At 45.1% G+C, this 17,563-nt stretch overlaps 2 protein-coding genes across 21 annotated transcripts in view; one reads left to right on the top strand and one right to left on the bottom strand.

The window, feature by feature from the left end:
* Positions 1-635: 635 nt before the first annotated feature.
* On the bottom strand, positions 636-13,210 carry Ankrd16 (ankyrin repeat domain 16). Of its 14 annotated transcripts, none has more exons than XR_373941.2 (8): positions 12,061-13,205; positions 10,879-11,286; positions 9,430-9,486; positions 7,207-7,322; positions 6,511-6,672; positions 5,703-5,840; positions 4,661-4,739; positions 636-1,229 (listed from the first exon to the last, which is right to left on the bottom strand). XR_373941.2 is itself a non-coding variant. In XM_011238978.2 (8 exons), exons 1-7 carry the CDS (start codon positions 12,372-12,374, stop codon positions 3,440-3,442), a joined length of 1,047 nt encoding a protein of 348 aa, XP_011237280.1. In that variant the 5' UTR covers positions 12,375-13,205; the 3' UTR covers positions 636-1,229; positions 3,392-3,439. The 14 variants fall into 14 exon arrangements, 4 of the variants coding, with proteins under 4 accessions (XP_011237280.1, XP_030107629.1, NP_796242.2 ...); XR_003953498.1 differs by having other exon boundaries at positions 9,444-9,486; positions 11,066-11,286; XR_373937.1 differs by having other exon boundaries at positions 7,214-7,322; positions 9,444-9,486; positions 11,066-11,286.
* A 167-nt stretch (positions 13,211-13,377) lies between these two features.
* Positions 13,378-17,563, top strand: part of Fbh1 (F-box DNA helicase 1) — a 35,013-nt gene continuing 30,827 nt past the window's right edge. For 2 of the 7 annotated variants that reach the window (NM_015792.2, NM_001348235.1), the window contains exon 1: positions 13,378-13,531. In NM_015792.2, coding sequence (NP_056607.1) covers position 13,531 — 1 coding nt within the window. In that variant the 5' untranslated portion in view covers positions 13,378-13,530. Of the gene's footprint in view, positions 13,895-17,563 lie in introns of all 7 variants that reach the window. The other 5 variants (NM_001348237.1, NM_001348236.1, XM_006497505.3 and 2 more) reach the window with 3 other exon arrangements.

Genomic DNA, 17,563 nt, shown 5'->3' with positions numbered 1-17,563 from the left:
GAGGGAGAGCGGTAATCCCGTCTGAGATGAGTATAGATGTACAGTGTATGAGAAAGATTATTAGATAGGATCGTGTTTCTACAGTAACATTTACCCGGTGGTTAGGAACAGGGGTTTATAAACTCCATAGGAGACTAATTAAGAGAAGCTGGAGGTCTTTGCTATTTGACAGGGCAAGCACAATATGGAGTGAGGGAGGTGGGTAATAGTATTAAACTAGTGAGGGTCAAATCCTGCTCATGACTGAACTTGTCTACTGAAACAGACAAAAACTCCTTCACATTTAAAATCTTCTCCCTGGGGCTGGAGAGATGGCTCAGCTCTGTGGTGCAGCACATTGACTGTTCCCTCAGAGGACCTGGGGTTGGATTCCCAGCATCCACACGGAGGCTCACACAACTGTAACTCCAGTTCCAGGGAATCTGCTGCCCCCTCTGGCCTTCAAAGGCACTAAGCATGCATGTGACACACAAACATACATGCAGGCAAACTATCCATTCACATATATAAAACAGTGTCTGTCCATCAAGTGTCTTTATAAACTTTGATAAAAACGGCAAAAACACGCCCTTCCTGGCAATGAAACCAAAGGGCCACATGAAAGCTACAAAGGAAAAAATTGAATAGGCCAACTATGTTTTAGAGCTTGAATAAACATCAGTTTATATTGTTTTATTAGATTTTTATATATTTAAAGACACATATATTACATTCACTCCCTAAGGATACACAAACCTCTATGTTTAACCTGATTCTCCTTGCAGCGTAGAAAAGCCAAGATCCGGGGCTGGTGATGTGCTTCAGTGGCATAGCACTTGCTGAGTGTGTGAAAGTTCTCAGTTTAACCCTCATTACAGTTTAAAAATGAAAAAACAAATGGCTACGTTCAAGATCACACAACATGCCAGGAATCCAGACTCCTGGTCATTCGACCGAAGAGCATGCAGAAGGAAAGGCAGCAGGAGGAGATGAAAACGCTGGCCGAGAAGGAACTCGATACCCTGTCTCTCAGCAACAGAAGGAGCAGAATATGAACGGCCTTGAACTCCATCGCCTCCTTCTTCAAGCATCCTACGATTTCACGTCATGGTCAAAGTCCTGAAGGATATCTACGCTTCTCGTGAGCTGCTGGGCCAAGGTGCCTGTGAGGTCTTCGGAATCCTTCAGTCCCGACTGTAGGAGGAGCCTGGTGCAAGCCACATGCTGACCTGCGCAGGCCAGATGCAGGACTAAAGGGAGACATGGGGGAATCTGCTGAGAACATGGACTGCACTCAGGAACAAATAGTGGATTATTCGGTTCTACTGAGCTTACGTTTCTGCACTCTGGACGTGAATACATGTGTATGTGCACTTGCCGCAGTGCCTGTGGCGTGAGGAGTCAGGGGACAACATACAGGAGCCGCCTCTCTTCCTGGTGCAGGCCACCAGGCTTGGCTGCATGTGCTCTCTCCCCAGTTGCACACATTTTACACTTTCGTACCCACCCATGGTGGCCTATGTTGGAGGGCAATTTTAAACTGACTGGGTTACAATTGTTTCTAAAGAAAACAAACCTGCCAGGATCGGTGGGACGCACCTTTAATTCCAGCAAATGAGAGGCAGATTTCTGTGAGCTCGAGGTGTCTACCTGTTTTATGTAGTGAGTTCCAGGACAGCCAGAGCTACATACAGAAAATCTATCTCAAAAAAAACCAAACAAACAAACAAACAAAAACCAAAAAGGAAGAAAGAAAAAGAAAAAAAAACTATCAAAAATAAATAAATAAATAAATCAGGGCAGAGAGATGGCTCAGAGGTTAAGAGCACTGACTGCTCTTTCAGAGGTCCAGAGTTCAATTCCCAGCAACCACATGGTGGCTCACAACCATCTCTAATGGGATCCGATGCTCTCTTCTGGTGTGTCTGAAGACAGCTACAATGTACACACATACATAAAATAAACAAATAATTCTTTAAAAAATTTTTCAGAAAAAAATAAATCAGAAGATGTAAGAAGCTTTTCTAGTTAGTGGTGAGCACGAGGAGACTGTTTCTCCCTAGGTTCACCCTTTTTAATTTTTCTTTTTCTTTTTCTTTTTTTTTTTAATTTATTTATTTTTATTAGGTATTTTCTTTATATACATTTCAAATGCTATCTCCAAAGTTCCCTATACCCTTCCTGCCCCCACTCCCTCCGCTTCTTGGCCCTGGCGTTCCCCTGTACTGGGGCATATTAAGTTTGCAAGACCAAGGGGCCTCTCTTCCCAGTGATGGCCGACTAGGCCATCTTCTGCTACATATGCAGCTAGAGACACGAGCTCTGGGGGTACTAGTTAATTCATATTGTTGTTCCACCTATAGAGTTGCAGACTCCTTCAACTCCTTGGGTGCTTTCTCTAGCTTCTCCATTGGGGGCCCTATGTTCTATCTTATAGATGACTGTGAGCATCCACTTCTGTATTTGCCAGGCACTGGCATAGCCTCAAAAGAGACAGCTATAACAGGGTCCCTTCAGCAAAATCTTTCTGGCATATGCAATAGTGTCTGGGTTTGGTGGCTGATTATGGGATGGATACCCATAGGTAGGGTAGTCTCTGGATGGTCCATCCTTTCTTCTTAGCTCCAAACTTTGTCTCTGTAACTCCTTTCATTGGTATTTTGTTCTCTATTCTTAGGAGGAATGAAGTATCCACCCACTGGTCTTCCCTCTTCTTGATTTTCTTGTGTTTTGCACATTGTATCTTGGGTGTTCTATGTTTCTGGGTTAATATCCACTTATCAGTGAGTGCATATCTAATGACTCACTTATCAGGGAGTGCATATCTAACGACTCACTTATCAGGGAGTGCATATCTAACGACTTCTTCTGTGATTGGGTTACCTAGGTTCATTCACTCTTATGTGATATTTAATCACGGTTTTAATGGCACAGAAAAATTCCTTAATATTCTACTGAATTATCATGAATTAGGATGTAGTGACAAAAATCTGTTGACCCATCTTTCTACTCTATGTGCAGAAATTAACACTAAAAGGTCCAGGTGTGCTAAGAGTCCAAAGGCTGCCTGGTCTCGAGGAGTCAGTCCCAATGCCTGTTCTAACTAGCAGCAGCTCTCCTGTATGACCTGCAAGTGAGATTGGGTCGTTTGTGAGTCTTTGAAGCCTGAGCCCACTGAACCCTAAGAGATGGCACTTGGCTCAAAGAATCATAGTAATTGAATGATTTCTTCTAAAGTCAAGTATAGAGGATCAGCTCTGCACAGCAACGGGGGTGCAGTTCAATGCTAGATCATGTCTACCTAGGCCTGGGCTCGGTCCCCAATACACACAGAGAGAAAAGCAGTCAGACTCTATCTCTGAACCCTAAATCTATATAAAGCCCTCATAGATGAGATAGAAAATGCTTTCACCTCACATATATTGTTATGGCTTCAAATAGCAGTCGTCGGAGAGATGTCTCAGCAGTGAAGAGCACTTCTTACCCTTACGGAGGACCAGAGTTCAGTTCCTAGCACCTCCAGTTCTAACAGATCTGATGCCTTCTTCTGGCCACTGGGGCATCTGCACATATGTGGCACTCATTCACAAAAACACATACACATAAGAATAAATAAATGAATCTGGGGAAAAAAATCCACAGAAACCAAACAACCACAGTCACAGGTTGGTGGTTAGTGTTCATCACCATAGTCATGATGTCAGACAGTTGTGGTAGCCTACACCTTTAATCCTGGCATTGAGGCTAGCCAGATCTACATAATTTTTCTGAGATCTTGTCTCAAAAACAAAGAATAAGGGAGAGAGGGTTCAACAGTTAAGAGCACTGGCTGCTCTTCTAGAGGACCCAGGGATCCAATTTCCGGCAGCCACATGGTAATTTACTTTTGTTGTTTTTGTTTGTTTGTTTTTTATTTTTTCAAGACAGGGTTTCTCTGCGTAGCCCTGGCTGTCCTGGAACTCACTCTGTTGACCAGGCTGACCTCAAACTCAGAGAGATCCAACTGCCCCTGTTTCCTAAGTGCTGGGACTAAAGGCATGTGCCATCATTGCTTGGCTCCACATGGTAATTTACAACATTCTACAATTAGTTCAAAGTGACTCAGCACCCTCTTCTGGCCTCCACAGGGACAGGCACAGGATGCACTTCTATACATGCAGGCAAAACACCAATACAAGGTATCTATCTGTCTATCTATCTATCTGTCTATCTATCTATCTATCTATCTATCTATCATCTATCCATCTATCTATCTATCTATCTATCTATCTATCTGTCTGTCTATCCATCTATCTATCCATCCATCCATCTATCTATCTATCTATCTATCTATCTATCTATCCATCCATCCATCCATCCATCCATCCATCCATCTATCCATCCATCCATCCATCCATCCATCCATCTATCTATCTATCTATCTATCTGTAAAATCTTCATCCATCCATCCATCCATCCATCTATCTATCTATCTATCTATCTATCTGTAAAATCTTCATCAAAAAAGCAAAACCAAAAGTCATGATGTCAGTACCAATTGCGCCAACAGCTTTTACAAATGAAAAGGAAGAGACATTATTTTCAGGGCTAGGGACTGAATGTAGGACTGTGTGCACATGAGGTGTGTAGCCCATATCAATGCTTTGAGCTAAAAAGTCTGTGAATCATTTGTATTTCCTACCTGAGCGATTTCTTTCATCTGTAGAGTTGATGTCGGCACCCAAGGACAACAGAGTTTGAACTGTATTCGTCTGTCCTTCCTGTTGAAATAAACTCATTACCACTGTGATGAGGACAAAAACCAAACCTTTAAAAACAACTTCTACTGTGCTCCAGAAACTCATTCTGATATAGCCAACTGCAAACGCTGCGTCTCCCTGTTTTAAGGAAGGTTTATATCACTCGTGATTCTAACATGAATTGTTCAACAATGGTAACGTTCAGCTATCAGGGTGGATAATACGATTAGATTTCCACCAAGGTCAGCAGTATGAAACATTGTGGTTTATATGGAAGTCACAATTCTGAAATTTCCTAATCATAAGAACTTTTGTTAATATTGTTAAGGCAGAGAGGGGTTGAAAGACTGAGGCTCTCAGAAGAGCGATCCCTATCATAGCCACCATCATCCATACAATAATTTATACACACTGTCTAGCCAGTCAGTGGGGGGCTAAAGTCAAGACTGCAGGTTCAACCTTTCTGCAGAGGAAATAGCTTCTCTTCCTGTGTCTGTGGACGGGACTCAGGCCATTCAGGTAGCTACCCCTTGAATTCAGGAGTTGTTGGTCAGAAAATATGTGCCTTTGCTTCTAAATAAAGGCCAAATAAAGGCATGTGGTTCCTCAGCAGGGTATAACAAGCGAGGCACCTAGAACAGTTTTTCTCTAGGGAAATATTTATGCACATCCTTAATGTTTTATACATTCTAAAAGAAGCAATTCCTTTGTGTCAGTTAAAGAGATTTTAACTTCTGAATTTAATACAAGCAAGACCTACAAATTTCATATGATGAATCCTCGCTCATTTGTTAATTTTTAGCAAGATATTTTACTTGTGCACGCGCACACGCGCGTGCGCATGTGTGTGTGTGTGTGTGTGTGTGTGTGAGAGAGAGAGAGAGAGAGAGAGAGAGGTGTGAACACAGTAATACAGGTGCTTATTGAGGCCAGAAGATCTAAAATGTCTAAAGAAATAAAGGAATAAGCAAAACTACTTTATACCTCATGTTTTCCAAGGAAGAGCTTACGCTATGCAAACGTGGCTGAACTGAAGTGTATCCATGAAGGGTGTGACACCACAGATCCTCTGGAGCTGGAGTTATAGATAGTTGTGAGTTGCCTGATGTGGGTGTTGGAACTCTGCAAGAGCAGCAAGTGCATATGAGCACTGGGCTATCTCTCCAACCCTACTTACTTATTTTTAATAGAAAAGTTTCAGCACGACTATACTAAAGTGGAATTTCACAATTTGCTCTCCAACACTTAGAGACAATGTCTTTATGGCTTTAAATAACATTATTCCTGGAAATAAAGAGTGGAAAGGGTACATAAAGCCCAAGTATTAAATTGAAGAGTTCCCTTGCGATGCAGAGGCAGGCAGGACCTCTGAGTTCAAGATCAGCCTGGTCTACAGAGTGAGTTCCAGGACAGCCAGGGCTACACAGAGAAACCCTGTCTTGGAAACAAACAAACAAACAAACAGTTCTCCCTCCACTTTAAAGAAAAGATTTATTTGTCTAGTATATAGTATTATCCATGCATGTATGCCAATACACCAGAAGAGGACACCATATTTCATTATAGATGGTTATGAGCCTCTTAACCTCTGAGTCATTTCCCCAGGCCCTCTCTCTCCATTTTTTAAAAATAAAAAAATGTCAGGCTTCTGTTTAAAGAGATAAAAGACTGAGAATCACAGGCATTTCAGGAATATAGAATACACATGGAGTCAAAGATGCCAGAACTCCAGAGCTGTCAGTCACTGGAGCAAAGCATGCCTAAAGGAGTGCTGAGACAAAAAGCAACTGACCTTTGCTGCATAGTGAAGTGCTGTGAGCTGGCTTGACTTTGCTCTTACATCTACATCGATGCCAAGACCGCATACCAGGAACCGTATGGCTTCATCCTGCCCAGTGACTGCTGCGCGGTGTAGAGCCTGGGCCCCCATGCTATCTGCAGCTGAAGAGCAAGCCTGGTAGGCAGGAAAGAGGAGCTTTGGCAGAGGAATCTGGTCCCATCGTTTTTCCATAGTGGAGCACATTCATTTCTGTCTGGTTCTCAAAGGACTTCAAGGGAAATGTGATCAAGTCAAGGCTCTGGCTACGGCACCTTCAGCTCTGTCAGGATTCTTTGTTGCTATTACTATTAAATGACATCACTTACTCAATCCTTAGTTTGCTAACTGCATTCTGCATGCTGGATTAATGGATCCTCCCTGGATCATGTCCAGGATCCTAAGCATGCTATGCTATGCTATGCTAGCACTTTATTTTGAGCCCCATCCCCAGCATCATTTATCCTTTGTAGGAGCCTTCTGAAGAAAGCACATTTTGTTATCATTTTAGAGATGGGAACCTAACACAAGGTTGCCTACAAAGGCCAAAGGTCCTCTCACTAGGGAAACTCAGAGGAGCCAGAATTTGAAGCCAGCAGCTGAATAATGATGTATTGTTTATCTCCAGATCTAAAATTTCTAAAGAAGAAATAAAGCAATAGTCAAAAGTACCTTATACCTTATGCTGTTCAAGGAGCAGCTTGGCTATACTAACATGGCCACACTGAATTGCATCCATGAAGGGCGTGACACCACAGTTGTCTCGACAGTCTGGTTCATAGTGACACCTATAGCCAAATCCAAAAACGACAGAGCTGTAAACAGTCACCACTTCAAACCCAAGACAGGTGACATGATGGTCTATGGGCAGATTGTGTGCCTCACGGATGATCTGTGACAGCCTCTGAACCGAGCTCCGGGACTTAGGGACCTTCTTCTTCAACCTCTACCATGTCTGTAAGAGCCCTCCTTTCATCAGCTTCTCAGCTTGGTGCTTCTATAGTCACCCTAACCTAAGTCTCTTTTCCAATTACATAACGTAACTCTGAAGCCAGACTATTAACATGTCTCCTCCTCTCCCTCTCTGCTTTCACACTTAGGCACAGGTCTACTGCCTCCTGAAGTTCTTCTTAGCATCACCCTGTCATGCCCCCACCCCTCCCAAGCAATCAGAGTCATCCTGCTGTGCCGTCCAGCCTGGCCTGGAACTCATGCTTTTCTTGCCTCAGTCTCTGGAGGGCTGGAATTACAGATGTGGACCACTGCATGTAGCTTTTTTAATTCCAGGGTTCCAAGGAACTATTTAGCCATCGTCTTCCTCCCACAGAGATAAAACTACTCTGCTTGTCCCAAGGTGAAATGTTTATGCTTCCCTCAACCCTGCTCCTCTCTCAGTGTCTCAGCAAGTAGCACATGAACCACACTGTAAAAGTCACTCTTGTTCCCTTGCCCCTCCTTCATTTACTTTCTATGGTTCCAGGGATGGAAGCCAAGGCCTTAAATATGCTAGGCAAGCATGCTACCTGTACCACTGAGCCACGTCCTGAGGCCCTCTCAGGTCCCTCTATCAAATTACTTTAGCTTTTGCTATTGATTCGACTTCTAAAAGATACCCTCAAGCCACCTCTTGTTTCTGGCCTTAGTCTCTGCTCTTTTGCTATAAAGGTAACTCTTTATGAAATAAAGCATTTAGTTTGGAGCTTACTTACAGTTTCAGAGGCTTAATCCAGTGTCGTCATGGTAGGGAGCATGGTGGCATACAGGCAGGCCCTGGAGAGTTACATCCTGATCCACAGACAAGAGAGCCTCTTGGCCTGGCATGGGCTTTCAGAACCTCGAATCCCACCCCCAGTGACACTTCCTCTAACAAGGCCACTGATCTTAATCCTTCTAATCTTTTCAAATAGTGCTACTCCCGGTGACTAAGCATTCAAATACATGGGGCCATTCTTATTCAAACCAGCACACTGTTCACCCTCAGCCCTTCAATCCAGCCACCGTCATTTCTCTACTTCACTTCATCGACCTAAGAGACGGTCCCACAGAAACCTGTTCTCATCCCAGGTTCAGTTATGTTTTACAACCAGGTGAGCTTTGAAAATTGCTGGTTTCTTACGGCCCTTGCCTTAAAAACCCTTCAACAAGGGGCCAGAGAGATAACTCAGCAGTGATAATACTGTTGCTCTTTCAGAGGACTGGGGTTTGAGTCCCTCTGACATCATCTCTGGCCTCCACAGGCACCAGGCATGCATGCAAGCAAAACATTCATAAACAGAAAATGAAAATAAATAAATCTAAAAAACAAACAAACAAACAAACAAACAAAAAAAGAAAATCCCACCCTTTCCACAAGGTTGGGCATGGTGGTGCATACCTTTAATATCAGAATTGGGAAGGCAGAAGCAGATAAGCGTTCTGTATGTCTGAGGCCAGCCTGGTCTACATTTTGAGTTCTGTAGTTCCTGCAGCCAGGACTACATAGCAAGATCCTTCTCAAAACCAAACAACCAACTCAACTCCTCAATGGTACTTCACATGCTCAGAATAAAACGCGAACTTCACAACAGTCTACAGCTACTGTATTCTCTTTAATGCTTAGACTTCCGCATACTGTGAACTACCTCCAGTCTTCATGCACAAAGCTCCCTTGCCCCTCATCTGCAGCCGTTATCCTCAGGTGAACAGCCTTGGCTTGGCTGGTGCAGAGACATTTACTCTTTTAGAGTCTTTATTAATATATACTGGGTCCTCCTACCACACACTCCTATGGGGGACACTGAATTCCTTGTAACGCTCATTGGTACGCAGGCCTTGTTGCTTGCGGGCTCTGAGCTCTCTACATAAAAGGAAGACTAGCTCCTTGTTATAACTAAGAAATACTTTCCACCAACTTACCGTTTTGTGCTTACCTTTCAAGAAGCACCTGGACTGCTTCCAAACAGCCGTGCATTGCTGGGGGGAGAGAATGGAGACAGTCGCAACATTTTAGTGCATAATTGAAACTTTGGCAGAGGAAGCAGCTCATTGTCTAAACATGAGTGCTTGCAAAACCTTGGGTTTTATCCTGTACTATAAACAAATAAATAGTTTAAAACAAGCACAACTCTTACTCCTCTTACTTACTCTGCTCATTATTTTAAAAGGTTTTTTTAATCCTATTTTCTGTATGTAACTATTCTGCCTACACGTTTGCATGTGGACCACGTTTGTATGTGTGGGTAGAGGTTATACCCACTAAGGTCAGAAGAGAGTGATGGGTCCCTTGAAACTTGGGATCTAGAGTTAGAGGCGGTTGCCAGCTACCATTGAGTGTGGGGAACTGAACTCAGGTCCTCTGCAAGAGTGGTAAGTGCTTTTAACTGTTGAGCCATCTCTTCAGCCACATCTGCCCTGGTCAAACACCTAGAGTAGGTAAAAATTACTGTCCCAGCAAGGGAAAAGTCAACTAAATACATGGTAAAGAATGATGTTTCCACTTTACACATCTGATATTTCATCTTTATGAGCAGTTTCATGGCAAACTTTTCATTTTAAACTTATCTCTGCACTTTAGCACTATACAGTTCAAAGGGCAGCGTGGTCTCTCTCGCCAGAAACCTGCAAAAACATTTTGACTGTAATCTATTCAATAGGAACCTATAAAATTATCCAGAAAGTTACTCCTCCTATTGAAGACACCTACACTCAACAGGAAAGATTCTGTCTTCCATGTATTTTGGTGAGTGACAGACAGGTTGCTGACTGGTTCTCCAAGGGAATCTTTGGGGGTGGGAGGTGGGGTGATGGGAGAGTTGGCCAAGTAATTTATGAACCATGTGGATCTTTTCCTAATCATTCAAAAAGTTTCAAAAAGAATTTCTTGATCCCGAAGGGACAGCGGTGGCTGGAGAACCACCAGCTGCTTGCCGTCTAGACTGTATCATATCTCTGGCATTGGCCTAGAGAAAGTAAGAGCTCAGGACCCTGACTCCATGAACTGCCTCGTAGACTAAGAATTAGTTCCCAGATGTCTCTCTTTGGGAGGTGGGTATTAGGGAATATGAGGCAGGGTCTCCCAGCATTGCACTGCCGCCTCAGCTTCCATGCTGCCTGGCTTACTTCTTAACTTTCTTGTTTTATTAGACTCCTGAGACTATTATCCACACAGTCCACTCTAGTTTTGCTCTTCTCTAGGGCTCTACAGCATGGAATCATTACCATCATGAAAAGCTACAAAGGATATTTGCTCAAATACAGACCAAGTTCTTCACCCAGGGTCACAGACATTAGAAGGAACAGACAAGCTTATCGTCTAACGAACCAGGAATGGCAGGCAAGATAGACACACAGGAAAAGTGGACTAACACAATGATGTATCAGCCAAAGGTTCTGCCACTTCAGAAACTTATAGTTCGCCAAGAGAGCACAGATGCTCTGATGCCTTGTCTTCTGCTTTCCCAAATCCTCCATTCCCCTGCAGGGAACTTGAACTACAAAGTGTAGACAGTGCTTGCACAAAGCCACTACAGACTCCAGAGCTTGCAGGGGGTACCTGCAGTGTGTAAAGGGGTTCTTCTAATGTTGCTCTCTGTTTTCCAAGCATCAGGGCAGACAGTGAGCAAGTACCGGAGGATCACAGGGTGGCCTTCTCTACTGGCAATGTGGAAACTGTTCCAGCCATCCTTGTTCTTCAGGAGTGGATTGGCACCGTGTTCTACAAGGTCCTGGATCACATCAAGGTTCTTCCTTGTGCACGCCATCATCAGAGGAGTCCTAAGGTCAACCAAGATGGAAGGGAGCTGAGGCACTTGGAAGAAGCCAAACCTTCACATTACCTATGTCTTTGGTACAGATGGAAAACCTAGAGGAGTCTGGTGGGGGGCGTGGCAGGAAAACACCTTAGACTGTCAGCCTCTGACTTCTTTGAGGACCGTGGAGAAATAACAAGGGGAAACTGATATATTTTCCAGCCCCTATGTTTTGACAGAGCTTGAAATAACTTGAAGGCGGGCATTTCATTAAGTTATGAGCCTAAAGAAGTTCACAGGGTCTTAGGAATTAGACATGAAACTAAAAAAGATGCCAATCTAGGAAGAAATGAAATTGTTTTCAGTGGTGGGAGAGTATCACCAACATCCCTGCTGGTGGCTCTGTAAGGCTAGAGGTGACAAAACTGCCTAAGAACTCAATATTCGGTGCATGGCGAACTGAATTTCATCAACTCTACTTATCCACTGTGGCCATGCAAATTAAACTATGTAATCGTGAACAGGAATTTTAGCAAGATGTCTCCAGAAAAACGCATCTTGGGCACACGAGTAGTACAATTCAACCGTTTCACTCCACTTGATTACATTTCCATACTCTTTCGACGGGAAACGATTGCCCTAACTAAAGAACCAAACCCACACGAAAGGGAGGTCGGGGAGAAGATTAGAAGCTGAGAAAAGTTATAAATCTAACGAACACACTGAAAAATACATGAAAATCTGCGATTCTTCAGGGAGTGTCGATATAGCTTTTCTGGACCGTGGGTTGGGCACCTACCAGTCCGCCTTCTTCAAGGAGTCCACGACTGCACCTCGGCCCAGGAGGTAGCGCACGCAGTCCCGGTGGCCCATAGAGGCAGCTTCGTGCAGAGGCCGCTTGTAGTCTCGGTTGGTAGCCTCGATGTCCATACTCCAAGCCTCCACTAGGTACGCTAGGATATCCTGGCGTCCGTGGCGTGCTGCACAGTGGAGAAGGGTGTCTCCGGCTGGCCCCCGGCAACCTCTAGCTACCGCCAGTTCCTCCTGAAGGTCACGCAGTCGGCCCTCTTGCACCAGCCTGCAGAGGCGCCGCGGATCCCCAGGCAGAGCCATCGCCCTGGACCAGGATGGACAAAAGTAGGAGGAAGACCCAGGTTCAGTCTTAGAGCAGATCTGTGCTATGATAGGTTGGGAGGTGAGAGAAGGCTGGCGCTTCCGCTTCCGCTTCCTCCACGTGACCCTTTTCCCCGACTCTCGGCACCGCCCCCTGCCCGCCCCCAGCCAGATTCTCTCCGCTAGCGTCTTTAATGCTTCTTGCCCTGGTTTGGAAGTCACAGTCTCCAAATGTAGAATGGTGTCCCCTCAGGCGACAACATGCACACTCGTAGGTCATTCTGGTTACCGCGCATCACACACGCGTACTCGTCAGGGTGGGGCCTCGGGCTCCCAGGGCTTGGGGTAAGGCTGTGTGCACCTGACATCCTGGAGCTGTCCCTTGCACCCGAGTGAACTGGGAACGGAAGACCTATCAGAATGGAGGGTGCCAGTGTACCGCGAAGTCCTGCACGCGGGACTTCTGGCCTCGCATCCCAGATGTGGTCTGCTCTCCACCGGACAGCTTCTGGGAATGTTTGCTGGGCTGCTCCGGTGGTAGCTGCACAGGCAGTCGAGAGCACGCTGCCCACCACCCTGGAACCTAGCTGGCCCACCCCTGGCCTGAGGATGTCTGCCGGACTGACAGCCGCATCCTTCGGCTGACCAGGCTCACAACAGCAAGGGTTTCTGGGGCCTCTCAGAGCTGGAACGGTGTCCTTGTGCTCCGCCCGATCCTCACCCAATCCGCAGCCGACCCCAGCCCCCTCCCCGCCCGCTGCTGTCTCCTGGGCCCCCGCGGGGACCCAGGGAGCTCTAAGGAACTCTGGGAAAGTTTCCTTCGCCTCCTCCGCGGTGGCGAAAGCACAGACGGGGCGTGGCTCTCAAGACACTGAGCCACGCCCCCTCCCGCTTCGCGTACGGATTGGTTCCAGAGTCTGTCCGTCCGCGTGACCCTTCCAGTTCGGAGTGCTTCGATTGGTTCACGGGCCTGTCCGTCGTCTCCGGTGGGAGGGTGCGTCTTGGCAGCGAAGAGGCGGAGCTCGCGGAGGAAGTCTGCAGTCGTCTGTGCTCGCTGTCTGGGCCGAAGGAGGGGCTTGCTGGTCGGGGAAAGGCTGAATGTCCGGCGGCATCGCCTGGGTGGTGTCGCCGCCGGGGTCCTGGGCCGGGCCGCCATAGTGCGTGAGACCGTGGACTTGGCGTGGGGTGCGAGCCGGGAAAACTTCCTATTGTGGGGTCTCCCGCGCAGGGGTCTTGGCCTCGGGGGTGGGGCCCTAGCTGAGGGTGGGCGTAGGAGCTGGCCGCGCCCGCGGTGGTCAGGAGTGGGCCTGCAGAAGGAGGTCGGATGCTCTCTGCAGACCCGCATCCCTTGGCCGCTCCCTGAGGCTCCGGAAGGGGCAGCACCTGAGAAGACAGATCCTCTGCCGCTGGCAAGCCTGGCTTGTCTCCACTGTAATGTTTTTGACCTTGGGCGAGTCATTGTATGCAGCTCCTGACGTTGGTGTTCGCCTTGGTAGTCTCCCACCCCCTCACCTGAACAGGTGATGGTGGTTAAGGGGACGCGAGAAGGCCTGGGGGGCTTTTGGAGGGTTCTTTGAGACCCGAGCCCGCTTTGTTGGCTTCCTTTCGAGGAACTAGACATTTAACCTAATGGTGTTTCCGTTTGGGAAGTAAAATGGAAGTCGCTCCTGCCAGGTTTAAAACAATTTCTTTGCATTTGGCAGTACATTCTGGTTCACTAAGCGCCTGACATTGTCTATTCCATAAACAGCCCATAGGTAGCATTCAGGTTTTAGAGACGAGGAAGGACGTCAAGGCCAAATGAAGTTAGTGATTTTTGCCACGTATTGGAAAGTTGAGGCATCTGATAGTTTCAAACTTTTTGCTACTTTGCATGGTTTTAAATCTCAACGTTTGGGAGACTGAAGCAAGAGGACCTTGAGTTCGAGGTTCGAGGCTAGTCTGGGCTGCCTACTCCTTCCTTACAAATGATTTCACGTGGTCTTGCCTTATCTCTCTTAAGTTTCTGGTCCTTTAAACAAAACCGAGAATCCTGGTTTATAAAAAGATGAAATTGGTTATTTAATTGGTATTCTAAATTAGATTCTGCCTCTCCTCTGCTCTATGAATTTCCTTTGCTCTGTGTTTTCCTTTGGGAAACTAGATATTTTTGGTGAATCTGCCTCCATAGCCCTGGTGATTTTTCTGGAGAGCGGTGGGTATTTATGCTTTAAGTTTATGAGTAGGGCTAGTACTTCTCTCTCTGTCTGGTTGAGCTGCCCATTTCTTCAGTGAAGGTCTTTGGAGGCCTTCAATTCCCTTGTAACTAACTGTCAATGGAATTGGGATATTCGATCTGACTTTTGCTGTGTTTCATGGATCTTTGGTACTTAGATGTCGTTGAGGGATCAAGGGATCAGTCCTTTAACATGTTTCCTGGTTTATGAATACATAAAAGTATTTGAATTCTAATTTCAAATGTGTTACTGTCGCATACACACACACACACACACACACACACGCCCATCTTATATTTCTCTGTTCCCCCAGGCTGACTTTAGTTTAGAAAAATTTAGATTTTTTCTTTGCTGTTCTGGTTTTGACAAAACTTGTAGAAATTATCACCAAAGCCAGCTCTTACATTGTCAATAGTTATTCGCATGCTCTTTGAAGACTTTTGATGTTTCATAGAACTCGAGGGAGCTTTAACTGGGTGTTCTACAGAACCTCTTAAAATAATCTGGACATGATGGCACACAGTTGATCAGCCTAGCATTTAGTTGGCCTAAGACCCTACTTCAGCAAAACAAAGCAGACCAACCACCAATCAAAACAACAACCAAACCACAAGAAGAAACCCTGAAAATTATTTTTAAAATGGAAACTTTAGGCCTTTCAGTGTATGAAAAATTATTAGAGCAGCCATTTCTTCCTTTGCTTTTTAACATAGCTAAAATCAGCTCCCTTAATGTTACACAAGCAGAGTCAGTTGTCCTCCATTTTCCTCTTGGTCTTCACACCTTGTTGATACTCACCTGTCCTTGCTACCCAACTTCTGTTCTCCGGCCTTCTCCAACTCTTGCCCAGCTGGTACCATGACTTTCTGACTTATTTTGCTGACAATCTCCATGCCTAGCTACCCTTGGCTGTGTAATGGCCTTGCTTTTAAAAACAGCACGTTACTCTGAATTGCCTATGCAATGAGTAAAGGACAGTGTCTTTAGCAGTATGTAAGAGGACCGTTGTAGTCTCTGGATCCAAATTCATTTTCCAGCCTGTCAGTTAGCGTTTTGTTCTGAAGAAAGGAAACGTTTCTGTCACACATTGTGCCATTCCTTTGTTTTTCATTCATATTGTTTTCTTGTGCCTAACTGAATCCCATTCATCACTTAAGGCCCATCCCTTTATGGAGATTCTTGTAACAGTCCTAATTATATTTACTACCGTAGGCCCTTATGTGTATATTTATGTAGTGCTTGGATTGCTGTGTGTTTAGCAATTTGTGTTTGTTTTGGTAGCTGCCTTATGGTCAGGCTTACTTATTTTTGTATGCTCTCCAATGTCTAAAATAGCATTAGCAACAGGGATACCATAAGGAAAGCCCTCATGGAGTTCATAGTAAATCTGGGAAATGGAGAAAAATGAAGAGGTTGAGGAATGAGTGAATAAATAATAGAAAATGGTTATCAGATATATGAAGATATATTGTGGACAGTAAGTAGTGATTTCTCGTTTGTTTGTTTGTTTGTTTTCTGTCATTCTGTCTGAGGAACACAGAATGAGCCGTTCAGCCCATCTTTTCTTGCAGTAATAAATGGGGGCTGTACTTACAGAAGTAGTCGGTGTTTTAGGGCATGAGGTGACCGCAAGAGACTGGGGCTGCTGGGCAGGGAAGGTGGCTCAATTGGTCAAGTGCTTGCCAGTCAAGCATGAGGATCCTTAGTTAGCACCACATAAAACACCCGCATGAGAATGCGAGCCTTGTAATGTCAGCACTGGGAGGCAAGGCGGCTACCTGAGCTTGCCAGCGCAAGCCAGCGAGTGCAGCTGAATCGGGTAAGCCCTGGGGCCCAGTTAGAGAAACAGGACAGATTCTGAGAAATGACACCTGAGCTTGACCTGGCCTCCTGATGCATGTATCCTTTCCTATCACACTCCCCGTAGCAAAGTTTGGGCTACCTGATGCAGACCTGTGGACTTAGAGAAGCAGGGAGTGGCTGGTAGGTCTTTCCATGAAGACCGAGTGACAGAAAGAGGAATGAGAACCAGTGTGCACTCTTTGTGTTTGGTGTTTGTCTGTCTGTTTTCCTTTGAGTTAAATGGGACAAAATATTTAAAAGTTTTTTTCCCATTTTGAGTCTATACTGTAGACTGTATAGTGACATTTCTCTTATAGTTCATTTTTTTCTGAATATTTGCTACTAACTGTCTTTGTGAGATATAACTGCTCTTTAAAACTGGTATAAGAATTCAACTTGAGGATGTTTGTTTTGTTTTTAATAAAGTTTTGCATCCAGGCTGATCCACAATCCCTGAGTGCTGGGATTAGTTATATATCTTTATGTTCCACTAATGTGAGATTTTTCCAACCTCCTGTAAAGCTTTCTGGGCCTAAAGTCGAAAACACACCAGACTAAGTAGTCAGAAAAGCCAAGTTCTTCTGGTGATGTTATTAGTTTAAAAAAAAGAAAGAAATTCATGTGTGCATGTGTACAGCAGAGTATGCAAGTACTTGCAGAGGCCAGAAAATCATTGATCCCCCTGGAGCTGGAGTTACAAGCTATTGTGAGCTGCCCACACGTGGATGCTGGGAACTGAATCCTGGTCGTCTCCTAGAGCAGCAAGGGCTCTTACCACTGATCTATCTTTCCAGCCCCTGGTGCTGTTGCTTAGGAGCTAAGTTGTGGCTTGAAGCAGGTCTTTTCTAAGCCCTACTTTAATTGAATAATCATGGGGTTATTTTGCAGATGAAATGAGAACTTAGGAAAGGCACTGCTCTGTAAAGCAGGCTGTGGGCTGTAAGAAGCTTAAGGAACTGTGAGATAGTTGAAGCCACCACAGCCCAACTTTAAAAGGCAGCCCCATAGCTGTGCAGCTTTTCATCTAATTAGCAGTTATTTATGAAGTTATAAACAGAGAATACTGGGTAGAAATATGTTCTTCATTTCTCTTTCCTATATACCTTACAGAAAACATTTAGCCTCAGAGCC

This window comes from Mus musculus, chromosome 2 (genome assembly GCF_000001635.26).
Source record: "Mus musculus strain C57BL/6J chromosome 2, GRCm38.p6 C57BL/6J".
In the NCBI taxonomy this organism is placed as follows: domain Eukaryota; kingdom Metazoa; phylum Chordata; class Mammalia; order Rodentia; family Muridae; genus Mus; species Mus musculus.
Note: the sequence above shows the minus strand (reverse complement) of the source record. Positions and strands in the feature narration are given on the sequence as shown.

Excerpts from the sequence above, each read along its gene's own strand:
- Ankrd16 (NM_177268.4), bottom strand. The coding sequence starts at position 12,374 with ATGGCTCTGCCTGGGGATCCGCGGCGCCTCTGCAGGCTGGTGCAAGAG. Across the intron at positions 9,487-11,065 it reads AACCCCTTTACACACTGCAG|CAATGCACGGCTGTTTGGAA; the intron begins GTACCCCCTGCA and ends CTCTCCCCCCAG. Across the intron at positions 4,740-6,510 it reads CACTTCACTATGCAGCAAAG|GAAGGACAGACGAATACAGT; the intron begins GTCAGTTGCTTT and ends TTATTTCAACAG.